Below are 26,175 nucleotides of genomic sequence, written 5' to 3'. Positions count from 1 at the left end.
TAAAACAAACTAAATGTCAAATATACCAATCAAGTATGTTTGAAGAACTATGTCCATTTTTATAATTAAAAAGCAAATAAATCTCTTTATTATGTAAGCAAATATGTTCTTTTGAAAAGATTTTAAAAGTGTGGGATGGGATTTCAATGTTACCTAGAACGTGTTGTCCTGTAACATTTCCTTGAATTTATTTCAAGAAACAAGGATTAAGTGAACAATATGTATTATATGGTAAATGGTAAGTATACTATACTGTATTATATGGTAGGCTTATTGTCTGTTTTATTCAGGACTAATTAATTATCAGATTAACCAAACATTGGAGAGTAATCTTTTGGGGTTTTAAAAAATCAATAACCTTTTCAGCAAACTGAGAAAGAAACAATGGATGAAAAATGTACACAAGAGCATTTTAAATGATTAGATGTTCAGTTTTTTATTATATTGGGTTTTTTAAAAAGTATTACTTTCCAGAAAGAGATAAAAAGTAGGCATTTTAAGCTTTTCCTTCTTAAAATTACTAATGTTCTCACATTCAAATGTCACACACACACATATCTTCTCCCAGACTAAAACCATCTCTCAAGGTTTTTACTTTCTTTCCACTTTGGACACCCCATGCAAAATTTCTCCCGTTGTGGCAGGAAAAAAGCAACATTCTTTTCCTACAACCGTTAAGAATCATCCAAGGGGACCTGAGAGGAGGAATAAAGAAATGCAGATACAATGTAGACCGTTCAGCTTTAGGAAGCAAGATGAATTGTTGCAGGAATAAACGAATTGTTTGAACTTTTGCACAGTAGCCTGCATTACAGAGGAACCCGGCGGGATTCCATTTGTCAATAAAGCCGCAGGGCTCTTTTGTGTGTGTTGCGTGTTGTTCGCGTGGGTGTGTTGAGTTTCCAAACTGTGACATTTCTGGCGCGCCGGTGGTCGCTCATTTTTTGGGGGGTCTGCCTTATTTTGCTTCGGCGATTCGTTTCAGTGGAGACGCGCCGTCGCCGCTTGCCTTCTCGGAGAGTATTGCAGGGCATTGGTTACAAAGGACAAAAAACGTTGTCAGCCGGGAGGGTGCTTTCATTTATTAATTTTTTTGGCGGGGGGGGGGGACGACGAATGGAGGATAGCCGACGCGGCTGCTCTGTGGCGAATGGCTCCAGAGGTGTCTGAAGAGAAAAGGCTAGTTTTCTTCCCCTTGCGCGCCGCCGCCGCCTCCACCACCATTCCCCTTTTTTTCCTTTGCAGGGAGGAAAAGGACAGAGCGGCGCCCTGACCTCCCTCACAGCGCAACTCCGCCACCCTCCCCCCTTTTATAATAAATGACGACATCGCCTGTTCCCGCCACAACCTGATTCATCTCCTGGTTTTGTTTGGGTTTTTTTTAACCCATTCTCCCCCTTAACTCCCCCCCTCCCGGCCAGCACACCCTCGCGGCGGGTTTAACGGGACCGCGCTTCCCCCCGCAGAAGCAGCAGCAACGCGGCGTCGAAGCCCGAGAGCGAGAGGGGGCGTGGCTTTGGCAGATGACAGTCGCAGGGCGGGGCCTGAGCAGCTCCTCCGCGCGAGCTCAGGCCGTTTGGTTTATGTATGAGAGAGAGTGTGAGAGAGAGAGGAGACCGTGAACGAGCCGCGGGGAAGAAGGAAGGGAACGCCGCGGTGGAGGGGGGGTGTCGGCGGAGCGCGAGGCAGCCTGTCAGGAGGAACAGCCGCCGCCGCAGCCTGCCGAGTGGAAGGGCAGCCACGAGAGAGAGAGGGAGAGAAAACGGAGGGGGCGGGGCGAGGAGGGGGCTCGTGGCGGAGGCAAGAAAAGGAAGCGCAGGCGGTCGCCTCTGAGGGGGGAACGTGAGGGCAGCCGGCGAAAGGGGGCGGAGCCTCGCTTATCTAGCCTCCGCCGCCCGCCGCCGCCTCGGCTCGTCCGAGAGCGCTCGCTCGCCCCCTCGCGCTCTCTCTTCCCCCCCCTCCTCCCCCGCCCGCCCCCTCCCTTTCTGCGCCCCGTGGCCCGGGCGGAGATGGCGATGCTGGATCTGGCCCTGGAAGGACTCGCCGTCTTCGGGCTCATCCTCTTCGTGGTCCTGTGGCTCATGCACTTCATGTCCATCATCTACACGTAAGTCGGGCCTCTCTCGGGTGCTCGTCGACTCCCCCAATTCCTCCTCACCCCCTGAATCGCCACCGCGCGCGGGGGGGAAATTGCGAAGCGGGGAGGAGGGAAAGCGTCGTTCTCTGCGTCCCCCCCCCGCACTCCCCCTTCCCCCGCCCCCTCCGTTGCGTTCTTCTAGCCCCCCCCAAAACTCCCCAAGCTGAGAGGAGACGCACCTGCATTGCTGGGGGTGAGGGGAACCAGCATGGCTCGTCCGTGCCGCACTGCCCCCCCTCCCGCCATGTACCGCCTTCACAGCCCCCCTTTCCCCCCGCTTACCCCCCCTCCCATTGGGGCGCTCTCGTCATCACCAGCTGACGGTGGGCTTAAAAAGCTCCTGGAGCCTCCTATTCCCCCCCCCCCGTCGTTTGTGTGTGTGCCTGTGTGTGTATGGGGGGGGACTTCTCCGACCTTTGCTTTGGGAGAGCAACCTTAGGGGGGGGGAGGGCAAAGTCACATTCGCTCCTGCTGACAAACAATGCGAATCCCCTGCGTTTCTGGTCTTGCAAAGGGAGCAGAGGAGGAGGGGGGGGTATGCTTTTAAATCGGCTACTTGGCATGGCTGAAGCTCTACGGGGCTGCCTGCTTTTTTTTTGGTCTCACCTGCTTTTAAGCCGGCGGATCCATGAGGAAGCATTAACAGTAGGCTCTGATACAGACACGTCGCCAGGATTCAGCAGTTGGATCTGGCTATAATGTAACCAAGGGGTGGTATTTTATTTGACACGGTTACCTCTTTCTGTTGTGGTCTCTCTCCCTCCCACCCACCCCTCTCCCCCTCTCTCCCTCCCTCCCAGTTAAATGCCATACTTGATGCCCCCAGGTATGGTAACTTAGCAGACCGAATTAGTCTCTCCCACTTTAGTATTTAAAAATCCAGAATTGCGGGCTCCTTGTTAAACTATCATGGTTTTTTTATATATATTAAAAAACCATGATAGTTTAACAATATATATAGTGAGAGTTAAGCCTGAATGGATTTAACTTTGGAGTTGATTTTAAGGATCGTTTAAAAGGAGACTGGTTTTTTTTAATTATGCAAGCAGTACATCAATGCACGATTAATTTAAGGTGTATGACATAATCCCATCGCTTCAGTTTGTCAGATTTTTTTTTACTACAGTAGCTGTGTTGCAATGGGCATATGAATACTGTACATGCTTCTTGAAATATTCTTAAATTGTGAAATAGGTGCCTAGAGGTTCGTTAGCCACACATTTGATAATAATTAGCAGTTGAAGTGTGTGGAATGTGCAAAAGAAGAGGAAGATGCTGAAAACATATTGTGACACAGTTTGAACTCTTATAAATAAAATCCTAATTTTCTCGCTAATTATTGGTTATAATGAATTGCTTTCAGGGTTATGTAAAATGTTTGGAAATAAATGCAATGATTTCTTGATGGCACTGACATTTGGGGCCTTTGAACTGATTTTTCTATGACTGTGTGACTTAAGTGTTTCAAGCACTGATAATACTTTAACTCTTAAAATCAGTAATGAATTTGAAATTAGACTTCTGAAGGAATTCTTGACCCTTCTCCTTTAAACAAGTTAATTAGCTTTTATAACTTGACTACTATATTTCTAAATTCTCCAACTATATACCACATTTTTGTAGTGTAAAAAGCTGGTCAATCTCTTGAATACTGAAAGCTTCAATGAAAAAGAAAGAATTGGCTAAAAAGAGATCTGACATCAATCATATTTAAAAGGAGATAATTCCTTATGAACTGATAAATACTTACCAATTTGAATATTGATGTGGAAAATTAAATTATCCACTGTCTTGATGGCTGTATTGTTTGTCCTCCTTCAAGCACAATGTAATGTTTGAAGTTTCCACTGAACCGTATGTCTTTGTCTATAGCAACTTAGCACAATGAGGGCAGGTAGTATTAACAGGATAGGAGGAACCATTTATTCCATGCAGAAGATTAAGAACATTAAATCCATATATGCCTGGATTTCAATCAGGGTTTTATAACATAGAGATTATTATAGGATTTATTAGTTAAACATTGATGCAATCATTTTGACTAGATTTGTTTTAAGACTACAAAGAAGAAATTTATATACAGTGTTTCAGGAGACAATACATATTATAATATCTAAAGAGCAGAACAAAACATGTAACTAGCATATAGCACAAAAAGCTGTAGTATGCTATGTAGCATAGTAACCTCTACATCTTTCCCTCAAAAGCTAGAGACTAATCTAGTGTATAAAGAATAAGATTATTGTTTTTGTATAGGCCAGTTGGTTTTGAAATAATTATATATTGCATGAGGAATTAAGATGTTGATTTTAAAAACATGTTTTGAATACATTTTAACAAATTTTTATAACGAGTCTATTAGGAAATAGTATTTTGAGGTTTTTTAAAAAAATTACACACTTGCATTATTTATATCATTCTGTATTTCATAACTGTCAGCCATTTGAAGTCTTGATTTTACAAAAAGAAAAGTAATGCATGGAATGAATTGATTTCTCTTTAGACAACGTAGTATTACAAACAGCTTAGTTCTAAGCCCAATTTAAGAACCACTATCACATACTGTATTTTAAAATTCAAGCAGAGCATATCTAATTTGAAATAAATATACAATTCTTCTGTACTGGGAAGTAATGTAATAAAAATATTCACCTCATACTGGCTTAATTGAATGACATAATTAAAACAAATTTGTGGTAATGAAAGATAGCTGCAAAGGGAATTTAGTGTTAGGGCATTTATTCACACACCCTCAGTCAAAGTGGCTACACTCCTACATCCATTACATATTCCCTGTTTTTGCAGGCATACTGACTAGCAAAGCTCAGTGCATTTGGAGGCCAGAGATCAACAGAGATCACAGCACACCTCTTCCTCAATAGATTATCCTTGATCCTCAAATTGATTAAGCTGCTTATTAATGTGCCGGTGATTGGGTGTTACACTGAAGCAGCTTGAGGGTGAATGAATTGAGCCTTGTTTGATACAGCTCCCTCACAATAGGGGATATATAGAGATCTCTATCTTTCCATTATATGAAGCAAAACAGCCAGAGTTACTTTCTTTAAAAAGAAAATACGGTAGTTGGGGAAAGAGTGTTCCCCCAATAGCGTTCTGTTTAAGGTTTTATTTATGTAGCATTATTTGAGAGAAGTGTAGGGTAGTTACTGTTGATAAAATGGAGATTTGTAAATGCAACTGTTTATATATTTCTAATGTAATTTATTTATTGCATTTTTGTTTACTGTGCTATAAAATAGTGAATGGCAAAACGGTTCTGGAGTACAACTATAGAAAAATAATTGTTTCCACTTATACAGTATTAGCATCTGAGTTACATATTAAGTATTTAATATTTAATACTTACTTAAATGGCTCTTGGTGACTATGCAGATAAATACTCTCTCAATTTGTTTTTAATGATAATTTATAGCTTCTCCAATGATATTCCAGTGATCATTTTGGTTCTAAGTATTGTTTTTCCTATCTTTTACTTCCCCCAACCTACCAGTTTTTTTTTCTTAGTCCATCATTTCCTGGTATCACATCAGATATATGAGTATCTGTTTGTTGATCATAACTTTAAGATAGCAGTCATACATTATTTCACCCAGAAATATAGATTGGTTCTTCTTGCAGTGCAACTTACTCTTAGCATTCATTTTCAAATCCATCATTATCATTTATAGATGCCTTTATTTCCTGCTATTTCTTATTCTTTGATATTTCACAATTGTATGTTACATTGAAAAAGCTTAACTATTCTGGTCTGTGTTATCATAGAGATATCCTCATTCTTCATGATCTTGTTGGTGTTTATAATTGCTAGGTGTGCCCTACCTTCACTTATTCGCCATCAACTGTTTGCTCATTAAGCATACTTGTTGAATGATATGTGCCTTTTTAATACTGAACATTAATCAAGATTTTTAAGTTTCCTTTTTCTTTAAATGATTTATATTTTACAAGTTTTCTTTATTTTCAGTTAATAAAGGAACATCTGGATATCTCCCAGTGTTATAGTATTTTAATTAGATATACCCTTTTCTAGTATTGCTATCATTATATATTTCCCCTCTATATTTAAACACATATGGGAAAATATTCTGAAGTAGTCTCTTTCCATTTCTGAGCTATTTCTTTGATGTTGAAATAGTGTAAGGGACAAGATGTAAAGGTTCATCAGAATAATAATCAGGTGTTTCTCTTAATATACTTCACTTCATCTTCATCCATATCATCCTGGGCACCCTTTTTTTTGGGGGGGGGGAAACTATTACTATCTTGCAGATGGCACAGGATAATAAAAACAAGGACAAATAGGCTGAAAAACAGCTTCTTTCCCAGGGCAAAAACTATATTGAATTCTACTGTATAGTGCAATATAAATGCAATATCAGGGGTTTTCAGTTCAGTTGTATAGAATGTGGAGGATGTGTTTTTGTGTTTTATTTTGAAAGTTATGTACAATGAAGGTGGCATTTAATTCTGTTGTATGAGGTGCAGTGTCAAAGTAAAGTAAACTTTCAGATGAGTAAAAGCTTTGCTACAGACATTTTAAAAATGTCTTCTAAAAATTTCTGTTTTCTTCATCATCCATTATCTGACATTGTGTCCTTTTTTCTGAACTTGCCTATTCATCTGGCATTTTCTCTCCCCATATATGGCTTTATTCTTTGTAAGATCTTAACATTAAACATTATGTGCATATTAAAATAATGTAGTGGTTCAATAATTTGATTATTAACATAAGAATATAAGAGCCATGCTGAATCAGGCCAAAGCCCACCAAGTCCAGCATTCTGTATCACACAGTGGCCCACCAATTGTACATAGGGATCTTGAGCAGAAAGAGAAGGCAAAACCCTCCCTTTCCCTTGACCCTCAACAAATGGGTACTCAAGGGAATCCTGCCTGCCTCAACCACCATTTCAATAACCACCGATACACTTGGCATCCATGAATCTGTCTAATCCTGCCTTGAAGCTATCAAGGTTGACAGCTGTCACGACCTTCTGCCTCCCTGTCTCCTTTTTCACTAGTCCCACTGCCTTGTTCCATATCTATGTATTATTAGGTTTATAACCACATGTTCCTAGTGAATGAGTTTGTGGCAGTTTATAATACAAGAGTAAATATAATTAAGCAACAATATCAGTTCAAATTGCAGCAACAAAAGAATAAAAAAATATTTCTAAGTTTATTTGGTAATGGACTATTGGCATAAACAATTTTTTTCTTCCAGTTTTAAACAGTGAATAATTCTTTTCCTAGTGGAGTTGCTTCCTGAATATAGCCTCTCAATAAATGTTTCTGTCATTCTACATTCTTGATTGGTCTACATATAGACGAAAGGTTGAACAACTAGCCTTGTCATGCAGTCAGAAAAATCTTGAACTAAATACACTCGGAACTGTAGAAATGGCGATGCCATTTGCTACCATCTCTTACAATACTAGACAACACAGTATCAACAGTACATACCTTCAGGTTTCTAGGTTTTATCATATCTCAAGACTTAAAATGGACACCTAACATCAAAAATGTCATCAAAAGAGCACAACAAAGAATGTTCTTTATGCGCCAACTCAGAAAGCTCAAACTGCCCAAGTAGCTGTTGATTCAATTCTACAAAGGAATTATAGAGTCTGTCATCTATATCTCTATAATTGTGTGGTTTGGCTCTGCAACCAAACAAGATAGACACAGACTTCAACAGATAATTAGAACTGCAGAAGAAAAATTACTACCAACCTGCCTTCCATTGAGGATCTGTATACTGCACAAATAAAAAAGAGGGCTGTGAAAATATCTATGGACTCTTCACATCCTGGACATAAATTTATTTATTTATTTTTATTAGATTTATTTATTAGATTAAATTGTTTCAAATTCTACCCTCAAAAGGACGCTACAGTATAGGGCATTGCACACCGGAACAGCTAGACACAAAGACAGCTTTTGTCTTTGGACAGAATACCATCACTCTGCTAAACAACTAATTCCCACAACACTGTCAAATTATTTACTAAGACTATATTAATATTCTTCTAATCCTTCCTAGTACCTATCTCTTCCCATTTACAACTATAATCATGTTAAATCTTTACAATTTATATTGTTTTATTTGTTTCCTACTATAATTTGATTGCTTATTGGTAACCTATGATCATCATTGTTTTATCTTATGATTCTTGATGAATGCATTTTATTTTTATTTATGTACACTCAGACCATATGCACCAAAGACAAATTCCTTGTGTGTCCAATCACTCTTGATCAATAAAGAATTCAGTTCTGTTCTGTTCTACAGTGATCCCTCGATTAGTGCGGTCTCGATTAGTGCGAAACGCTATACCACGGTTTTTCAAAAAATATTAGTTAAAAAATACTCCACTTTTTTTTTGCTATACCACGGTTTTTCCCACCCGATGACGTCATACGTCATCACCAAGAGTCACTTCTCTGTCTCTTTCTCTTTCTTTCCTGTCATTCTCTGCTTCAATCATTTTCTCATTTCTCTTTTTTCTCCCCTTTTTTCTATCATTTCTCTCTCTCTTCCTTCCACTCTTCTCTCTCTCTCTTTCTTCCTCTCTCTCACTCTCTTCCTTCCTTTCTCATCTTTCTTTCTCTCTCTCTTTCTCTATCTTGCTTCTTCCTCTCACACTCTCTTCCTCCCTCTCTCATCTCTTTCTTTCCTTCTCTCTCTTTCTCTATCTCTCCCCCTCTTGCTCTTGAGTGGCGAGCGAGCGAGCGGCTGGGCGGGTGAACGGGCGAGCGAGCGGCCGGCCGGGTGGGTGAACGGCGGGCGGGCGGGTGAACGGCGGGCGGGCAGGTGTTGGGGGGGGGGTGGGGGGTGTTGGGGGGTGTGGGGGCAGCCGACATTCAAAGCAATCTTTGTCGGCTTCCGCACTTTCGTTGCTCCCCGGCTCCACCATCTGCGCATGCACGGTCATGGAAAAAGGGCGCGCATGCGCAGATGGTGTTTTTACTTCCGCACCACTATACCGCGGAAAATCGATTAGTGCGGGAGGTCTTGGAACGTAACCCCCGCACTAATCGAGGGATCACTGTATACTATATTCTGTTCTATTCTACCAGAATACCTATGAGACTGCCTTCTGCTGCACAAATCCCAGCGGCCGATTAGATCCCACAGAGTTGGCCTCCTCCGGGTCCCATCGACTAAACAATGTTGTCTGACGGGACCCGGAGGAAGAGTCTTCTCTGTGGCGGCCCCGGCCCTCTGGAATCAACTCCCTCTGGAGATTCAAACTGCCCCTACCCTTTGCCTTCCGCAAAATGTTGAATACACATCTCTACCCCCAAGCGTGAGGGGATTAATCCCCCCCTTTTGTTTGACATCTGTATCATGATTAGTTAGACTGAATGTGTATGACTGTGTAGCTGATGAGTGCTATGACAATGTATTTTTAAATTAGTTTTTTAAACTTTTTAATATTGTATTTGTATTTGTACTCTATTATTGTTATGTTGTGAGCTGCCCCGAGTCCTCGGAGAGGGGCGGCATACAAAAATATATTATTATTATTATTATTATTATTATTATTATTATTATTATTATTATTATTCTATATTCTATTCCATTCCATTATTTGTATGTATTTTTCCATGTATTTTTAATCTTATTTAATGTAATCCTGTTAGAGCTTTTTTGTGATTACTCCAGACTATTTTTGCCCTAGCTGTAAATTTTCTTGTGGTTTTTTAAAAAATTTCATTTCTCTCTCTTCCCCCCTTTTTGCTTGATGTTGGAAGTTGAACAGTGTCTCCTCAATATATAGGCTGCTTGACTGAAATAACTCAAAGTTGAGGAATATTTTTCAAGACCTTCATCTTTAATCTTTCTTTGGCTATTGTGATAGATTTTTCAGAAAACTACTTGAATATTTTCCTCTTTGAAACATTGATTTTTTTTCTGGTTTTGTTTTTGTAGAATCTTGTATCTCTTCCCATAGCTTCTTTATTTGTCAAACTACAATGTATAGAATTGATTCTTTCATGGCTCTCTTTTATTCTAGCCATAAGTGAGCCAAAAATTTCTAAGCACAATAGTTGTTTGTCCATTTTATGACTTTTTTTTTTTGCCATAGTTGTTAAATGAATCACTTCAGTCACTAAGCTAGTTGCTAAGTCAATTTGGCTTCCCCATTGACTTTGCTTGTGGGAAGGCTGCAAAAAGTGATCACGTAACCCTGGGACACTGTTGCCCAGCATCTGAGTTTTTGTCATGAGGCTGCTGCAACAGTCATAAGTATGAAAAATGTTCATAAGTCACATTTTTCAGTGCTGCTGTCACTTTGAAGAGTCACTAAAGAAATGGTTGTAAGTTGAGGACTAACTGTATATCCTCCAAATCTTGCTGGCATACCTGTACTCTGAAATTTTTAAAGTTTAACCTGTATATTATCAATTATGATTTTATTTATTTATTTGTAATTTTTACTGTATACAGTGTTCCCACGATTTTCGCGGGTTCGAACTTCGCGAAAAGTCTATACCACGGTTTTTCAAAAATATTAATTAAAAAATACTTCGTGGGTTTTTTCCCTATACTACGGTTTTTCCCACCCAACGACGTCATATGTCATCACCAAACTTTCATCTGCCTTTAATAAATATTTTTTTTAATAAACTTTAATAAATAAACATGTTGAGTAATAATCTAAATGGTTGCTAAGGGAACGGGAAATTGCAATTTAGGGGTTTAAAGTGTTATGGGATGGCTTGTGATACTGTTCATAGCCAAAAATAGTGTATTGACTTCTGCATCTCTACTTCGAGGAAATTCGACTTTCGCGGGGGTCTCGGAACGCATCCCCCACGAAAATCGAGGGAACACTGTATATCCATGCATCTTACATCAAATTTAAGCAATATTTAAGGGAAAGAAGGAGGAGTGTGCCCAACCTATATGATCTGGGTGGATAAGTAGATAACCCTAGGGGAAAGTAGTTCCACAGATAACCTAGCCAGTGATCACTGATTGTTTCACAACTTTCAACTGGAAGTCCCCTGGCTGACTGGATTTTGTTTCTTCATTTTCTGGCACTATGCAAACAATTTGCTTTTGTTCTTATCCATGCAGAGATGCTGTTATGTAGACTCTAAAATTATGTTGCTTGAAGCTGTTGTTCTATGAATCTGGCTCCTGTGTTGGTTTGTTCATCTGATTTTTGTATAATTCCAGTTTCTTTATTTCTTCAATTTTTCAATCCCATTACTAGTGTTGCACTTCAATTTTTGTAGATGCCTAATTCATCATAATTCCTTAATGTTTTCTTCTTTTTGTATGCAATAGATCTGTCCATATACTGGTGTTATACAAATATTGTACAAATATATGAATGATCTACTGCAGACACAAAAGATCATCTACAGAAACCAATTCTAATGGTTACAATTCTATTTGGAAAAAGCTAAGCACATAATTAGAAACATTCTGTCTGTCCGTCCGTCCATCCATCCATCCATCCATCTATCCGACTTCTATGTCACCCATCCCATAGGATTCAGGGTGGCTTACAATAATACCAATATAATACAGTAATAAAAATAACTCAAATATTAATAACAGACTATTAAAATCCCATTATAAAACCCATGTACTAAAACTATAAACCACCTTGTAAAACCCATAAGTCCAATCTATCAACCAACATACATACCAATCAAACATTAACTCAGCCGTGCCAGATATTAAGATTCATAGCCCCCAGGCCTGCTAGCAAAGCCAGGTCTTGACGGCTTTTTGGAAGGCCAATAGAGTGGGAACAGTACGGACATCAGGGGAGAGTTAGTTCCGTAGAGCCGGGGCGGCGACAGAGAAGAACCCCCCATGGTCCCGCCAAGCTACATTGCTTAATCGATGGGATCCGGAGAAGGCCAATTCTGTGCGACCTTATTGGTCTCTGAGAGGTATGTGACAGGGGTCGGTCTCGTAAATAGTCAGGCCCTAAGCCAGGTAGGGCTTTAGGATATTCTTTTTGAGTATCATCATTCAATTCCCATCAACTTGTCTGCTGTTGCAAAGTAATTTATTCTGATTCCTCAAATTTGATTTTCATATTTCAGATTCAATTCATTATTGCAGTTCCTACAAATAAATTCCAGCCATGTCACCTGGATCTAATAAGCTTTTTCTTCAGGCGATCAAATATTAAGCTTCCAAGTTCTTGATTTTTTTTTGTTACAGAAATTATAAGCAGAGTCTTCTTAACGGAGTCCTATTTGCAGAAAGATCCAAATTGTCGTTTGTATGGAACTATAAGCTGATGGGAATTACCTTCCCTTCCATTTCTGCAACACAATGAGTATTGCAATACTGTACTATCTAGTATTCAGTCTAGATAGTTGGTAACTGTTTTATTTCTATTTCTTTTATTTTTTCAAAATTAGAAAAAAAATTCTGATCTCTCTGTCTTCTATTTCCTTGATAGCTGTAAAAAACCTTTAATTGGAAACTTTAACTCATCCTCATAACAGGAATGGCATGATTTTTACTGCTATCCATTCACTCAACTCACTATTCACTTTGCCTTTCTAGGAATTATTACATAATTTTCATAGTATTCTAAGAAAATTATATTCTTTTATCTTCCTCTCTTGGATTTGGCAGAGGAGGGAAATTGCTAATGCAGATAGTAGATGATTCATTTAAGTAACCAGACATTTCTTATTAGTGTTTACTAGATCTGACAAGACATCAATCTCTTTGTCATATGTGGCATCCCAATGTTAACCTTACCTACATACATACAATCTCTCATCTTTATTATTATTACAAATAATGCAAGGTGGCGAACATATCCCATCCCCTTTCCTCTTCCTATTTTCTCCTCAATAACAATCCTGTGAGGTAACTACAAGCTGGTTGCCTAGTGTCAAAGTTTTGATTGCCATGGGAATGCTGCAACAGTCGTAGGTGTGAAAACCAATCATAGATCACTTTTTTCAGTGCTTTCATAACTTCAATCAGTCACTAAATTAATATTTGTCAGTTGAGGCCTATCTGTATATGAATGATTGAGAAAATTACCTTCTATACCTAGAGCCTGTTGGAAGAATAAGTTCATAATTGTTAAGTGATATACAAGCAAAGTGGAAATTCCCCATACCCCAGGTATTCTAGTATATGGAGACCACCATTGGGAATGCAAGTCCCTGGGCTCCTGTTTATTTTCTAACTGGGAGTGAGAGGAGACTCTCACAAGCCCCTTCTTAAGATGGTTGTACAGGGTGAATTATAATGTGAGTATATTAAGTGCTGGATTTTATAGAGCTTTGGAAATTAAAGCCAGCACTTTAAATTGGACTTCAAGGCCTATATCTGATGCCAAACCTAGAACCAATTGGTGGGCACATGAGCTCGGGTCAAATTGGCAAACGGGTCATTTCTGGCCTCCAGAGGGCCTCCGGGAGGGGAGATAGGAAAGGCTATTTTTGCCCTCCCCAGGCTCCTAAAAAAGCTATGAAGCCTGGGAAAGCAAAAAAATGGAACTTCTGGTCCAACCAGAAGTTGACAAATGGAACATTTCCGGCCTCCAGGGGGTGGAGTGGAAAAGGCCATTTTTGCCCTCCTCAGGCTCCTAGAAAGGCTCTGAAGCCTGGGGAGACTGAAAAAAAGGGCATACCATTGTGTGCTGGGAGCGGGGGGAGGGGTTGTCATGTGTGCATGTGTGGGAGGTGCATGGAATTATGGATGTGGGCAGACGTGCTTCCCCCCCCCCCCCTTTGGCAGGCAAACCAAAAAAGTTTCACCATTACTATCCTTTGCAGTCTCTATATGCCAATCCTAGAGCTAGATGTCAAAAATTACCTAATCAGGGTTTTTATTTCCAAGCAGGCTGGTGATACCTGGCATTTCTAGGATATATATTTCTTAGAGCAAAACTGCAGATAATGGAATACTGTACATCTGGATTGGATATTTCATTGAAAGTTGCTTACCAAAAATAAAGGTCCATTTTGTAGTGGAAATTATGTTTCTAAATAGATAATACATTTCATTTGTTAAGGTATGTTTTCTATTTTTAATAAGAGGTAGTGATTTTGTAAAATACATAGCTCCAGGGTTGGTATAAAAGCTTACTAACATCTCAGCAATAGCTGAAAAAAATGCAACTTCTTTCAGGTAATGCCTACGTATAAAAAGAATACCAATTTAACTAACTGACCATTTTACATAAGAATATGGGCCCATCTTTCTTAAAATGATATGTATGAAAGTGCCTTGTAACCAATAATACAGCTAATATCTACCTAGTTGTAAATCTTGAAATAAATCTGATTACAGATTGTTTTCTCTCTGACCTCAACCCACTGTGCTCTTCAGGTTAGTCTATATAGGAATAGTGAAGAACTTCTTTTATAAAGATGCACTGACTAATGGATTTTTGAACCCAGTCATAACAGTCTGGGTTCAGGGCAGATAGCATTTGTTGTGCTTGTAGTTGATTTTTGGTGGGCTTGGGATAAGGAAGGATGTGAATCTGTTGGCGGCTTACAGCACAATCGATCATGGTATCTTTCTGGATCGGCTGCAAGGATTACAGATGGGAAGCAGTGGTTCTCTTTTCTATATGGCCAGGTTCATTTGATGTTGGGGAAGGTTCTAGCCTTATGCTCTTAGACTAAGTTCTAGCCCTTAGACTAAGGAGTCTCCAGGGTATAGATCTCTCATGCCTCCAACTCTTAATTTCTGGGGCCATGTCCAGTAGGATACTATAATCAATGGCTACTGCTGGTAGAGGGAAAAATGTGCTTGTTATTAGCAGCTTGCAGTGTGTGTGTGTGTGTGTGTGTGTGTGTGTGTGTGTGTGTGTGTGTGTGTGTATTTGTGGGTGTATACATGCTATGATAAACCCTAGCAAAATATTACTAAGTTATACAGCTGCATAGTTACATGGCTAGGGGTAGAGGTTAATAGATAAAGATAAAGATATAGTCTCATTCTGAGACATTGACCAAATTAAGCAGGCTAACTGCCTGGCAATCTTTTCTGTAATGTGTGTTAAAGACAATAAGATTATGGCTGTCTGAAAATCCTTTTGCAGTTTCCAAATGGTATATGTGCTTTGTAGCTCCTAGCATTATTGTTTTTGAAAAGTTAAACAGTGTTTGCTTTCTGCAGTTACTTGGACTTGAAGGTGTTGCTGAGGATAAGGTATTAAAGTGAGAATAGTAAATGAACAGACTTGTAAAGCTTACAGAGAAAGAGCTTACTGGAGAAAAGACAAGTGCTTTTGACTAAGGTAACAGTTTGTGTAGTATAAAACAGCACAGGACTGCCAGCAAGGGAGCCATTGATGGCCTGCTGCCCCAGATACCTTGCTCTAGCCCAAGGGTAGGCAGAGTTGGCTCTTCTATGACATGTGGACTTCAACTCCTAGAATTCCTGAGCCAATCATGCTAGCTCTTGACTTACTCTTCTCTCTGGGAGTTTGGCCTAGGTTTGGGCCTAGTATCTGTCACCTACTTGTCCATCCTTGGTTGAGGACTTCAGACAAACAGGAAATGACTTGAATTTGGCTGTTGGGCTGTAGTTTGTTGATCCCTGGTACAAATCATAAATCTGGCCAGGTACCAACAGCTGGCGAAGTGGAGAAAAGAAAAGCAGATTCAGCAAAAAGGAATGAATGCTGCATGCTGTAAGAAAAAAGCAACCACTAGCCTGGCTGGGGGGGGGGGGGGAGGGGGGGAGGCTCAATGTGCTGCAGTTTTTACCCTCAGTAAATTAATGCATCTTCTCCAAGCACTACTCTATCCTTCAAATATTTATTAATAGGAGGTAGATGAAGCTCACATTAAATTGTAGGTCACACTACTGTAAAATTCAGATTGTTCTGAAGAATTGACAAACTTCCTTTCACCACTGTATGAATTCTCTGTGAAGGAGAATGTCCAGTCATTAACGAAACTTATTGATTCCTAACCAAAGGAACCAATATCTATAAGTGCCTCAAACAGAGGTATTTTCTGTTTCCTTGATCTCCTTTAATAAAGTTGTAGTAGCTTATCTGATTTGGATTCAATGTGATTAAAATTGATAAAAACCTGCTATTCTTTCTTTTTTCTTTTTTTTTCACTATTAATTTTAATGCACCATTAATCGGCAAAAAGAAAGTAGTTTTAAATAATATAAAATGTGTGACTGCTTAAGTTGCTATAGCAGGTAAGATAAAGAGCAAACAGAAAAAAGGAGAAAATAAACCTATATTTTGTGCAGGACAGTCTACAGAGTGACATTAGACCTACAGATGTACCTTAGATGTTTCCAGGTTCAGTCCTCGGCATCTGCAACTAGAGCTGCAAAATAGACCTCTGAGTGTAACACAGGCAGTTTGGAATATTTTTAAAGATCTTAGGTATATCTTAATTAAAATGATTTTTTTCATACAGAGGAGAAATTGCCTTTCAACATTCTACATTAAGTGGAAAAATGGAATGTGCACAAAATAGTTTGCTTGTGGCAAAAGAGTTAAGAAATATAATCATGGAGTCTTGGCAGATGAGAATTGCTGAGAGAACAGGATTCAGTTTTGGAGAAAATAAATATTTAGTTAAGTATGGGTTATCTGCTAGGTATGTGGAAAAGTGCTTTCTCTAACAGACTTGCAGAGTGTTGTAAGGAAGAAATGTCATCACTTCAGGGTAGCAAAGACTATATTTACTTAGTTGAGAGGAAAAGTATTCTACTGATGTTCAGGAGCTAGTACAAGTTCAGAGGTTACCAGTTCTGATTGTTTGTTTGTTTGTTTGTTGAGTTGAGTTGAGTTGAGTTGAGTTGAAAGGGACCTTACAGATCATCAAGTTCAATCCCCTGCTTGAGCAGGAAATCCTACAGCACTCCAGCCAAATGGCAGTCCAATCTCCTCTTGAAAATGGATTGGTTATGATTAGTATATATTAATAAGTATATAACACAATGCATATTGCTCATTTGTGTATTGCTTAGTTGTTACTAGCCTCTATTTTTTTTCTAAATATAGGAATCGAATATGCCTGGGAAGCTGGCTAAGGTGAAACCCGAGTTAAAAATAGCTGTTTTTACCGTAACTAGCCAGCCTTCCAACCTGGCATCTGTCTGTTGAATTGGATTACTACAACTCCAAGTCAGCACGGAGATAGCTGGAATGAGAAAGGCTGATACAATCAGTTAACTAATTTAGTATTTGTAGCTTCCTCCACTTTCATGTTTGTAAATGTACTATAGTGTAACATGTGGATGGTAGTTTCAGAGGCTCCAGTGCAGCAGGGGTATAATCTTTGACTCATAGAAATTTTAGTAAAACTCCACTTAAGCTAAAAGGGGAAGAGAACAGCTCTGAAAAAGTTTCTTAGTTGCCGAAGAAATTAAGATTGTTAGTTATTTGGCCTAATTCCCATCAAGAGTGTAATTTTTGATGTTTGCTAAGTTCATTTCCAATAATTTCAGTAATTGTTCTTTTATCATGTACATAATGACTTTATATGGAAATGAAAAATATAGATCTCTTCCAGTTGAGCTTAACATCTACCGTACTCTGTGTAATTTCCTTTGCAGAAATATTGATATAGTTTTCACTGTCTTCTTCCAAGATTTATTTCACCACCTCAGTCTAGACTCTAGACCAGTGATGGCGAACCTATGGCACGGGTGCCACAGGTGGCATGCACAGCCATATCTGCTGGCACATGAGCTGTTCCCCTAAGCTCAGCTCCAAAATGCATGTGTCTGCTGGCCAGCTGATTTTTAACTCACACAGAGGCTCTGGGAGGGCGTTTTTGGCTTCCAGAGAGCCTCCGGGGTGATGGGGTGGGGGCGTTTTTAATCTCCCGGGCTCCAGGGAAGCCTTTGGAGCCTGGGGAAGGATGAAACACGAGCCTACTGGACTCACCAGAAGTTGAGAAAACAGGGTGTTTCCAGCCTCCAGAGGCCTCTGGGGGGCAAGCTGTTTTCGCCCCTCCTCAAGCATTGAATTATGGATGTGGGCACTCGCATATGTGGGATAGCAGTGCGTATGCTATTTTTAGGGAAAAAAAGATTCGACATCACTGCTTTAGACTATAATTCTGCATTTTTCTGGTGGTTTTCTATTCAAATACTAATTATATATAATCCTTATATTCTGGGAGCCAATCAATAATGGGTGGTTGAAATATGCCTCAATCATGCATGTGTATAAGTGAGCACCAGTAATATTGTAACATTAATATACAAATAAACACACACACAAATCTACATTTGTATACATATATATAGGCACAAATCTATATTTGCATTCATATACATATGCTCAAATGTATTTTTGACAAAAATTGAACATCAGTATAATTTTTATAAGTATGGGCTATTCTTTGTGATACTCTTATATTCATTGTTCATATTTGCAGTAGAGCTAAACAGAGATGTTTAGTATATTTTTCATTCTAATTAAATTTAAAACACCTCAGTTTTGAGTACCAAATACTTTCCTTGAAGAGGAATACAAGACAATTTTTTAGCATTTCGGAAGTGTTTTGAGCTGGAGATAGCTATTTCAAGGTATTCTGAAAAGCTCATAATCAGTTCATATTAAAAGTGAAGTGTTTCAACTTTGAATTTTTTGAAATGTTCTACACATTGTTAGTGTTAAACTATTATTCTATCAATAGGTAATGATTACTGTTACAATGAAATTGTTGCTCATATTGCATATTTTGATTTTTGTTCACATATTTGCTGAAGTAATTGAATTCATTTGCGAAGTGTAGACTTCTTTTGAAATGATTGGTAAACATATATTTAGTTATATATATAAAAAGAAATCTCCAGAATCTGAAGAAAAAGGTAGGGTAGAGTTTAATGATTAACTTTAATTGAGTAGATATGGCCAGTAGAATATCATCCACTGCTATTCTGTAACAGGAAATTCCTTTGGATTTATTTTGAGTGAAAAATGACAGTGAGGGATTTTTCTCAGAATGATGGAGTGAATAAAGGAGTTAATTTCTATCTTTTGTCTACCTGAACCATGTTAATTTCTGATACAGGAGATTATAAATACAGGAGATTATAAATAAATAAATACCATACATATTTGGAAGTATATCTGAAATAGAGACTGCTAGAATAAAATAAAAATATTTGATCTATTCATCTTCTCTCCCTTTCATCCTCAGGTCATTAGTGCAATCAGGAATATGGAATGGATGTGAAAATATCAATGTTTTGATTCTACAGCATTATTGCATATTTTTGCATGAGGTTTCCTTTAATGTTTTTTTTTTGTATCTTTTTAGAGTAGATCTGTATGCTTAAAAGTTGCAATTTTTCCCCCTGCATTGAAACTGTGACAAGGCAAAAATGAATATTTGTGTAGGAGTGTTTAAAAGTTTAATTATCATTTTACTTTTGCATTTCTTAAATGCACTTTTTTTTCTTTAGGCACCTACAACTCACACAGAAAGCAACAGATAAACAACCATATAGCAAGCTTCCAGGTGTTTCACTTTTGAAGCCTTTAAAGGGTGTTGATCCTAACCTAATTAACAACTTGGAAACCTTCTTTGAATTGGATTATCCAAACAGTATGTATCAAAGTGCTTTTATATGAACAAAAATATAGCTTTCTGTGTTTTTGTTATATTGATCAATAAAATATTTTAATGCATGATATAGATCCAATTTGGTGCTGTCGTTAAAGCATCAGGTTACAAATTGGAGACCATGAGTTCTAGTTGTACTTTAAACACAAAGCCAGCTGAGACAACCTTAGGGCCGATCCCTTCTCTCAGTCCTAGAAAGAAGGAATGGCAATCCATTTCTGCAAAACACATTGCAAAGAAAACTGGAGGGCCTTGTCCAGTCGGGTCGCCAGGGATAAACACTATATCAAAGGCATCAAAAACAAATCCAAATAACCATATGAGTTAACAATATCTTCAGGACTACAGATTTGCCAGTGAGTGATTGGATTTCTGAGATGAATTATTAATTTCTTTCCCATTATATCGGATTCTGTATAATTAGCATTATATCATATTTAATATATATGAGGATACAAAGTATTTTTAAATTTTGAAATAATTGGTAGTGATAAGTACACTGTTGCTCATAAATAAAAGTACCCCAATAGCACAATGGGTAGTATGACATTGCAGCCAAATTCTGCCCGCAGTCTGGAGTTTGATCCTGGCAGGGCTCTAGGTTATCTCAGCATTCCATTCCTCTAAGGTTGGTAAAATGAAAACCTGATTGTTGAGAGCAACATGCTGGCATTAGTAAACCACGCAAAAAGTGCTGTAAAGTACTATGGGGTATTATATTAAGCTTAAATGCTATTGCTATTGCTCTTACTATAACTTCCTGGAGGGTGCCAGTTTTCAGAATAATTCAGAGGACAAAGGAAGGAGCAATCCATTTGTCAACAATTATTATTAGATTTGTAACCTTTTATCGCTCAAGGTAGAACAAGTATATAATACTGTTCTTATTTTTCCTCATAGTAACAATTCTGGGAAGTGGGCTGAGAAAGAATGATTGACTAAAGTCATTTAGCTGTTTTTCATGACAAGGGAGGACTAGACTCGGTTTCTTACACCAAACTGGCTCTTGGTATTTCCCCCCTTTAATTGTAATGTTGTAATGTAACCTTGATACATAGTTGATTCATAATCATTTCAATATATAAGCATTCTAATATTTAGAAAGTTTCAAAAATAAGTAAGTAAAAATTCTTCTATTTGAGGGCCATTTTCCTCAGTGAATAAATGAAAAAAATATGTTTTTTTCAAAAGTGCATATTGTATATTACACATATAAAAAAATAAAATACTGTAGTTTCTCTGTTCATCCCAGCAGGTAATAACAATTTCAATAGTTTATCACAGTCTCAAATATAAACATAATCTCTCTTTTCTCTATAGCTCATAGGAAAAATAAATAAATGCTATGTTAATTAATCTTTATCAGCAAAAACTCCAGTAAGAGCAACCAGCTATAACTATTTTCTTCATAATGTGTCCTCCTTTTTATAATTCATTTCTTAGATAAAGAAAACAAGGTCCAAATGCTCTGTCAATCAGTTTTTTATCCTAAATGTCCAGTAAGGACAACCGAGATATAACTGTATTCTCTTTTTAAAAACCCAATTGAAGAAGACAATCTTATAACTCTTCTCTGATTTTTTTAAAAATATTTTTTGATTTCTTCAAAAAATGTCAGAGTTAATTTATTTTTTATCTGTGTTTCAAAGTAAAAATTATTTAGGACTTTAATAGATTTTTCTTGTATCTTAGCAAAGTTTTTTGTACATTCAGAAGAAAAAAATTACCCAAATCAGTATCCTGATTTAATGTCTGTTCATCTCCTTTATGGAATAAGTTACCAATGAGATCTATTTGTACTATAAATCCCATCACATTAAATATCCATTGTACCTTCTTCTTCTTTTACAGTTTCATAAAAGCATGGTCTACCAACTTTATCAAGCATCACAAATAAAAACATAGAAACATAGAAGATTGACGGCAGAAAAAGACCTCATGGTCCATCTAGTCTGCCCTTATACTATTTTCCTGTATTTTATTCTTAGAATGGATATATGTTTATCCCAGGCATGTTTAAATTCAGTTACTGCTAGAAGTTTGTTCCAAGCATCTTACTACTCTTTCAGTAAAATAATATTTTCTCACGTTGCTTCTGATCTTTCCCCCAACTAACCTCAGATTGTGCCCCCTTGTTCTTGTGTTCACATTCCTTTTAAAAACACTTCCTTCCTGAACCTTATTTAAGCCTTTTACATATTTAAATGTTTCGATCATGTGCCCCCTTTCCCTTCTGTCTTCCAGACTATACAGATTAAGTTCATTAAGTCTTTCCTGATAAGTTTTATGCTTAAGACCTTTCCACCATTTTTGTAGCCTGTCTTTGGACCTGTTCAATTTTATCAATATCTTTTTTGTAGGTGAGGTCTCCAGAACTGAACACAGTATTCCAAATGTGGAATATAAAGTCCCAAATATAAAGTTTTTGAATAATTTGTTTAATTGGGTTCTTTTTATCTGATTTAAGGCTTGGCATCAACAACTGATTACATTTTGGGTCACATTTATGCAAACATATTGAAAATTCAATAAGAGTTTACCAACTTTTAAACACCACCTTAATTAATATTAACTTGATTAACTTGATTTTTTGCAAAGCAAAAAATTAGAAATTATATACATGTAGTGCTATGTGCCAAACAAAAATAGTTGTAAATAGCAGAGTTTTAAATCAAGATTTTATAAAGTAATCAGTTACTGAACTGTAGAAATACAAATTCAGAATAATAAAAAAACTTTTTTTTATTCATCAAAAATACAGCATTCTCTGGCTGAAGCAATATTTCCAAAAACATTTTTGTTATTCCCAAAATGGGAGCAACAAAATCAATAATATATTGTATATGGAGCTGAGTGTGCTAATATTTATTTTAGCATGCCATGATCCCAAATTTTGATATGCGTTCTACCACATATTAACAACTTTAAGTCCCCTTTTCTGCTGACAGTAAAAATGATATTGGGACAACTATTTATTATATATAAACCTCCTCCATTCTTTTTCATTACCAATAAAATTACATTTTTAGCGCAGCTTTTTAGTTATTCTCTGAGATGTCAATAATTATGAAAAAATATAGAATTAATCTGAATATGAGATAATATTTAATTAAGACAGTTAATTTTGTACTGCATCCTTGAAAAATGGCATTTTAGAGAAATGGGTTACTTTAAGATTTTTTAAATTTTTGTAAGTTAGTACCTTTCTGTTGGCTGAATTTCAGTTGTTTGTGCCAGAGTCTTTGTGTGCTCAAACTTTATTTCATTCATTATTCTAACAGGGAAGGAATAGTTTGCTAAGTTCAGAAGGTTGCAGGCATTCTTGAGAAATTGAGGAGACTCAAACTCTAGTGAAGTGTGCTTGAAACAAGAGGCAAGTTTGTGTTTTCCCAAATGATTTTGAGAAAAATGGCTTTCCCGGACCTCTTGGCATTCTTTTATACTATCACCCCTGGTATTATACTAGGTATACAGGGTTGGGTATGGATTGAGTATACAGGGTTGGGTATGAGGAAATATTAGTGCTCTGCACTGCTCTAATGAGCCGTTTCTAGGAAATGGTGCATGAAATTATTGCTAATACCATTGAGTGATTGATTGCTGACCAACCACACTCAACATATAGTTTTAAATGGAACTGCATCTACATTCAGTATGCAGTGGAGTACCCCAAGGCTCTGTTTTAGGCCCAGTACTCTTCAACATCTTCATCAATGACTTGGACGAGGGGATAGATGGGGAACTCATCAAATTTGCAGATGACACGAAACTGGCAGGAATCGCCAACTCTCCGGAAGATAGATTCAAGATACAGAAGGATCGTGACAGAATTGAACATTGGGCACTATCAAATAAAATGAAATTCGGTGGTGAAAAAAGTAAGGTTTTACATTTAGGCAAGAAAAACAAAATGCAGAGTTATAGTAGAGGTGGTACCTTGCTCAATAGCAGTACCTGCGGAAGAGACTTGGAGTCCTAGTGGACAACCATCTAAAAATGAGCTAGCAGTGTGCAGCAGCTGCCAAAAAAGCGAACACATTTCTAGGCTGCATCAACAGACAGAATCAAGATCACGTGAAATGTTAATACCACTTTATAATGCCTTGGTAAAGCCACACTTGGAATACTACATTCAGTTTTGATTGCCACAATGTAAAAAAGATGTTGAGACTCTAGAAAGAGTGCAGAGAAGAACAACAAAGATGATTATGGGACTGGAGGCTAAAACACATGAAGAAAGGTTGCAGGAATTGGATATGTCTACTTTAAAAAGAAGAACTAGGGGAGACATGATAGCAGTGTTTTCTATCTTGGGGTGGAACCAGCCTTCAGAATGGGTTTGTACTCAACCAATCAGCTTGAGGATCAAGTCAGTCTCATTTGGATAATTGCTAGGATCCACCTTGAGACCACTAGATTTTGACTTGAGCCTTCAGAGGATAGTCATGGCAGAACTCCCTCCTGAATCTTTTCTCTAATTTGGCCTTTTTCTTTAAATTAATCTTAAGTCTTTCAACTTCTTACTACCAAACAGCCCTTTTTAGGGCCCCTGATTCCAGCTTCCTATAACTCCAATCATGCCTTGGAACTTCTGCACGATCAAGAGATACATGCAAGATCATAGCCTGGTTTCCTGGTTCCCTCACCGCCCTCACCTCCTTCCATCTGTGTGCTTCGGGATTTGCCGGAGCTATGGGCGCCACTGAGTCAGCTTGTCAGCCAAGATAAAGCCACCCCGGCGGGAAATTTTAAAGGGCAGCACTTCCAGACATGGGCTAGAAGACCCAGATGCTCTGGAGTAGGGAGACAAAGGTTTAGCTTGCAGCAGTGAAGGGCTACCAGAATTTTTACTACCACACTATGGGCATGGCTTATGCAGGAAGTCCTGCATTTTCTTTCAACATCTTTCAGTGCAAATTGGGTGCTCTGGGGTGGAGCTCCATTTTTGCTACCCCATTGTGATCCCCCACCCTCCGGCCAGTAGCCCACTCCTGACTTGCGGCAGACAATTCTTATCTGCTCTTCAGTCTCCTGGCAAATCCCCACCTCTTATTAAATCCAGCTCATAGGAAGGGTAGCGCTGCATATAAGATTGCCCCAAACCAGCCTATTTCAGGCACTGCATCAGTGCTGGCTGATCACACTTGAGGCATATCGAAGACCTAGGTGTGTGTGTGGCGGGGGGGAAGAGCATAGTTGCAGGCCAAATTGTGGCCAGATGGAGGCCACACAGCGGTAGAGGCCGTAATGCACATGGGATATAAGGAGGCTGACATTTTGGAGGCCTACTTGGGGGAGGAGCCTACAACAAACATACACCACTAGAGGGCATGATTGTCGAGAAACGTAATTCAAAGGGGTGGAAAGAGAAGCAGGAAGACAGACAGGGAATCTTCAGAACAAGATCAAATGTCTTCACCAGATCAATCTTCCCCCAGATCCCATAGAGGGGCACACAACAAGGGCCCCTCGAGGATCTCAGCCCAGGCGGATGCACACCGACATAGAACTTTACAAAGGATCTGTGAGAGGGCAAGGATGGCAGCGCAGCTTTCACAGGACTCCAGGGAAAATCGGGGTTACTAGCAGGATCAGAAGGGAATCCCTTGGCACTAGATGCCACAAATATGCCCAGAACACAAGGGAACCTATGTGGCAGATCAGAAGCCCAAGAGATCAGGGATCCCTAGGAGGTTCAGCCCAATCAGGCCCTTACTCAGCAAGAACCAGTGAAACTAATTAGGCAGGGATTCCTGCCTAATCAGGGAGTTGGACTAGAAGACCTCCAAGGTCCCTTCCAATTCTGTTACTCTTATTCTATTACGTTCTGTTCAGGTCTGGTCTGGTCTAGCCTATATAATCTATTCTATATTTTATTCCATTCCATTCTTTGTATGCCCTCTACTCTCAAAGGATCTGAGTGGCTGACAATAAGAAACAAAAAATACAACTCTAAAAATAATAAATAAATCCAAATAAAATGTAAGCTGAATTAATGGCAATATCCAAGCTATCAACAGTAGATAGTCATGCACCTGCTAGTTTCAGACCTTCATCACATAATGTCCTCCTCCTTCTCCGCTACATGGAATCGGCAAATTTTAGCTGCTTTCTGGAAAGCCTGAAGAAATGGGCTGGATCGCCATGGGAATGGAATTTAAAAACAGTAGTCAAGAATGCCAGTTTTTAGAATTCCACCAAGATTCTTATGTAGGTGAGACTCAGAGGCAGTTGACCCAAAGTATTCCTATAGAGAATCCAGTCCAGAGCCATGTAGAGCTTTAAATATGACAATGAGCTCTTTGATAGTGGGAGAAAGAGGGGAAAGGAGGAAGAAAGGGGGGAAAGATAGGTGTATGCATATAAATAAAAGTACTGATATCCAAAAGAACTGATGTAAAAAAAAGTCTTTTTATTTTTGCCTAGGAGATTCAATTAGGACAGTAGAA

General features: G+C 38.5%; 1 protein-coding gene across 1 annotated transcript in view; it reads left to right on the top strand.

Annotated features, from left to right (window-relative positions):
* Positions 1 to 1,496: 1,496 nt before the first annotated feature.
* Positions 1,497 to 26,175, top strand: part of UGCG (UDP-glucose ceramide glucosyltransferase) — a 48,453-nt gene continuing 23,774 nt past the window's right edge. Inside the window, exons 1-2 of the mRNA XM_070742432.1 lie at positions 1,497 to 2,107; positions 19,566 to 19,705. Of these exons, the coding sequence (XP_070598533.1) occupies positions 2,010 to 2,107; positions 19,566 to 19,705 (238 nt within the window). The 5' untranslated portion in view covers positions 1,497 to 2,009. The remainder of the gene's footprint in view (positions 2,108 to 19,565; positions 19,706 to 26,175) is intronic.

Source organism: Erythrolamprus reginae, chromosome 2 (genome assembly GCF_031021105.1).
Source record: "Erythrolamprus reginae isolate rEryReg1 chromosome 2, rEryReg1.hap1, whole genome shotgun sequence".
In the NCBI taxonomy this organism is placed as follows: domain Eukaryota; kingdom Metazoa; phylum Chordata; class Lepidosauria; order Squamata; family Dipsadidae; genus Erythrolamprus; species Erythrolamprus reginae.
Note: the sequence above shows the minus strand (reverse complement) of the source record. Positions and strands in the feature narration are given on the sequence as shown.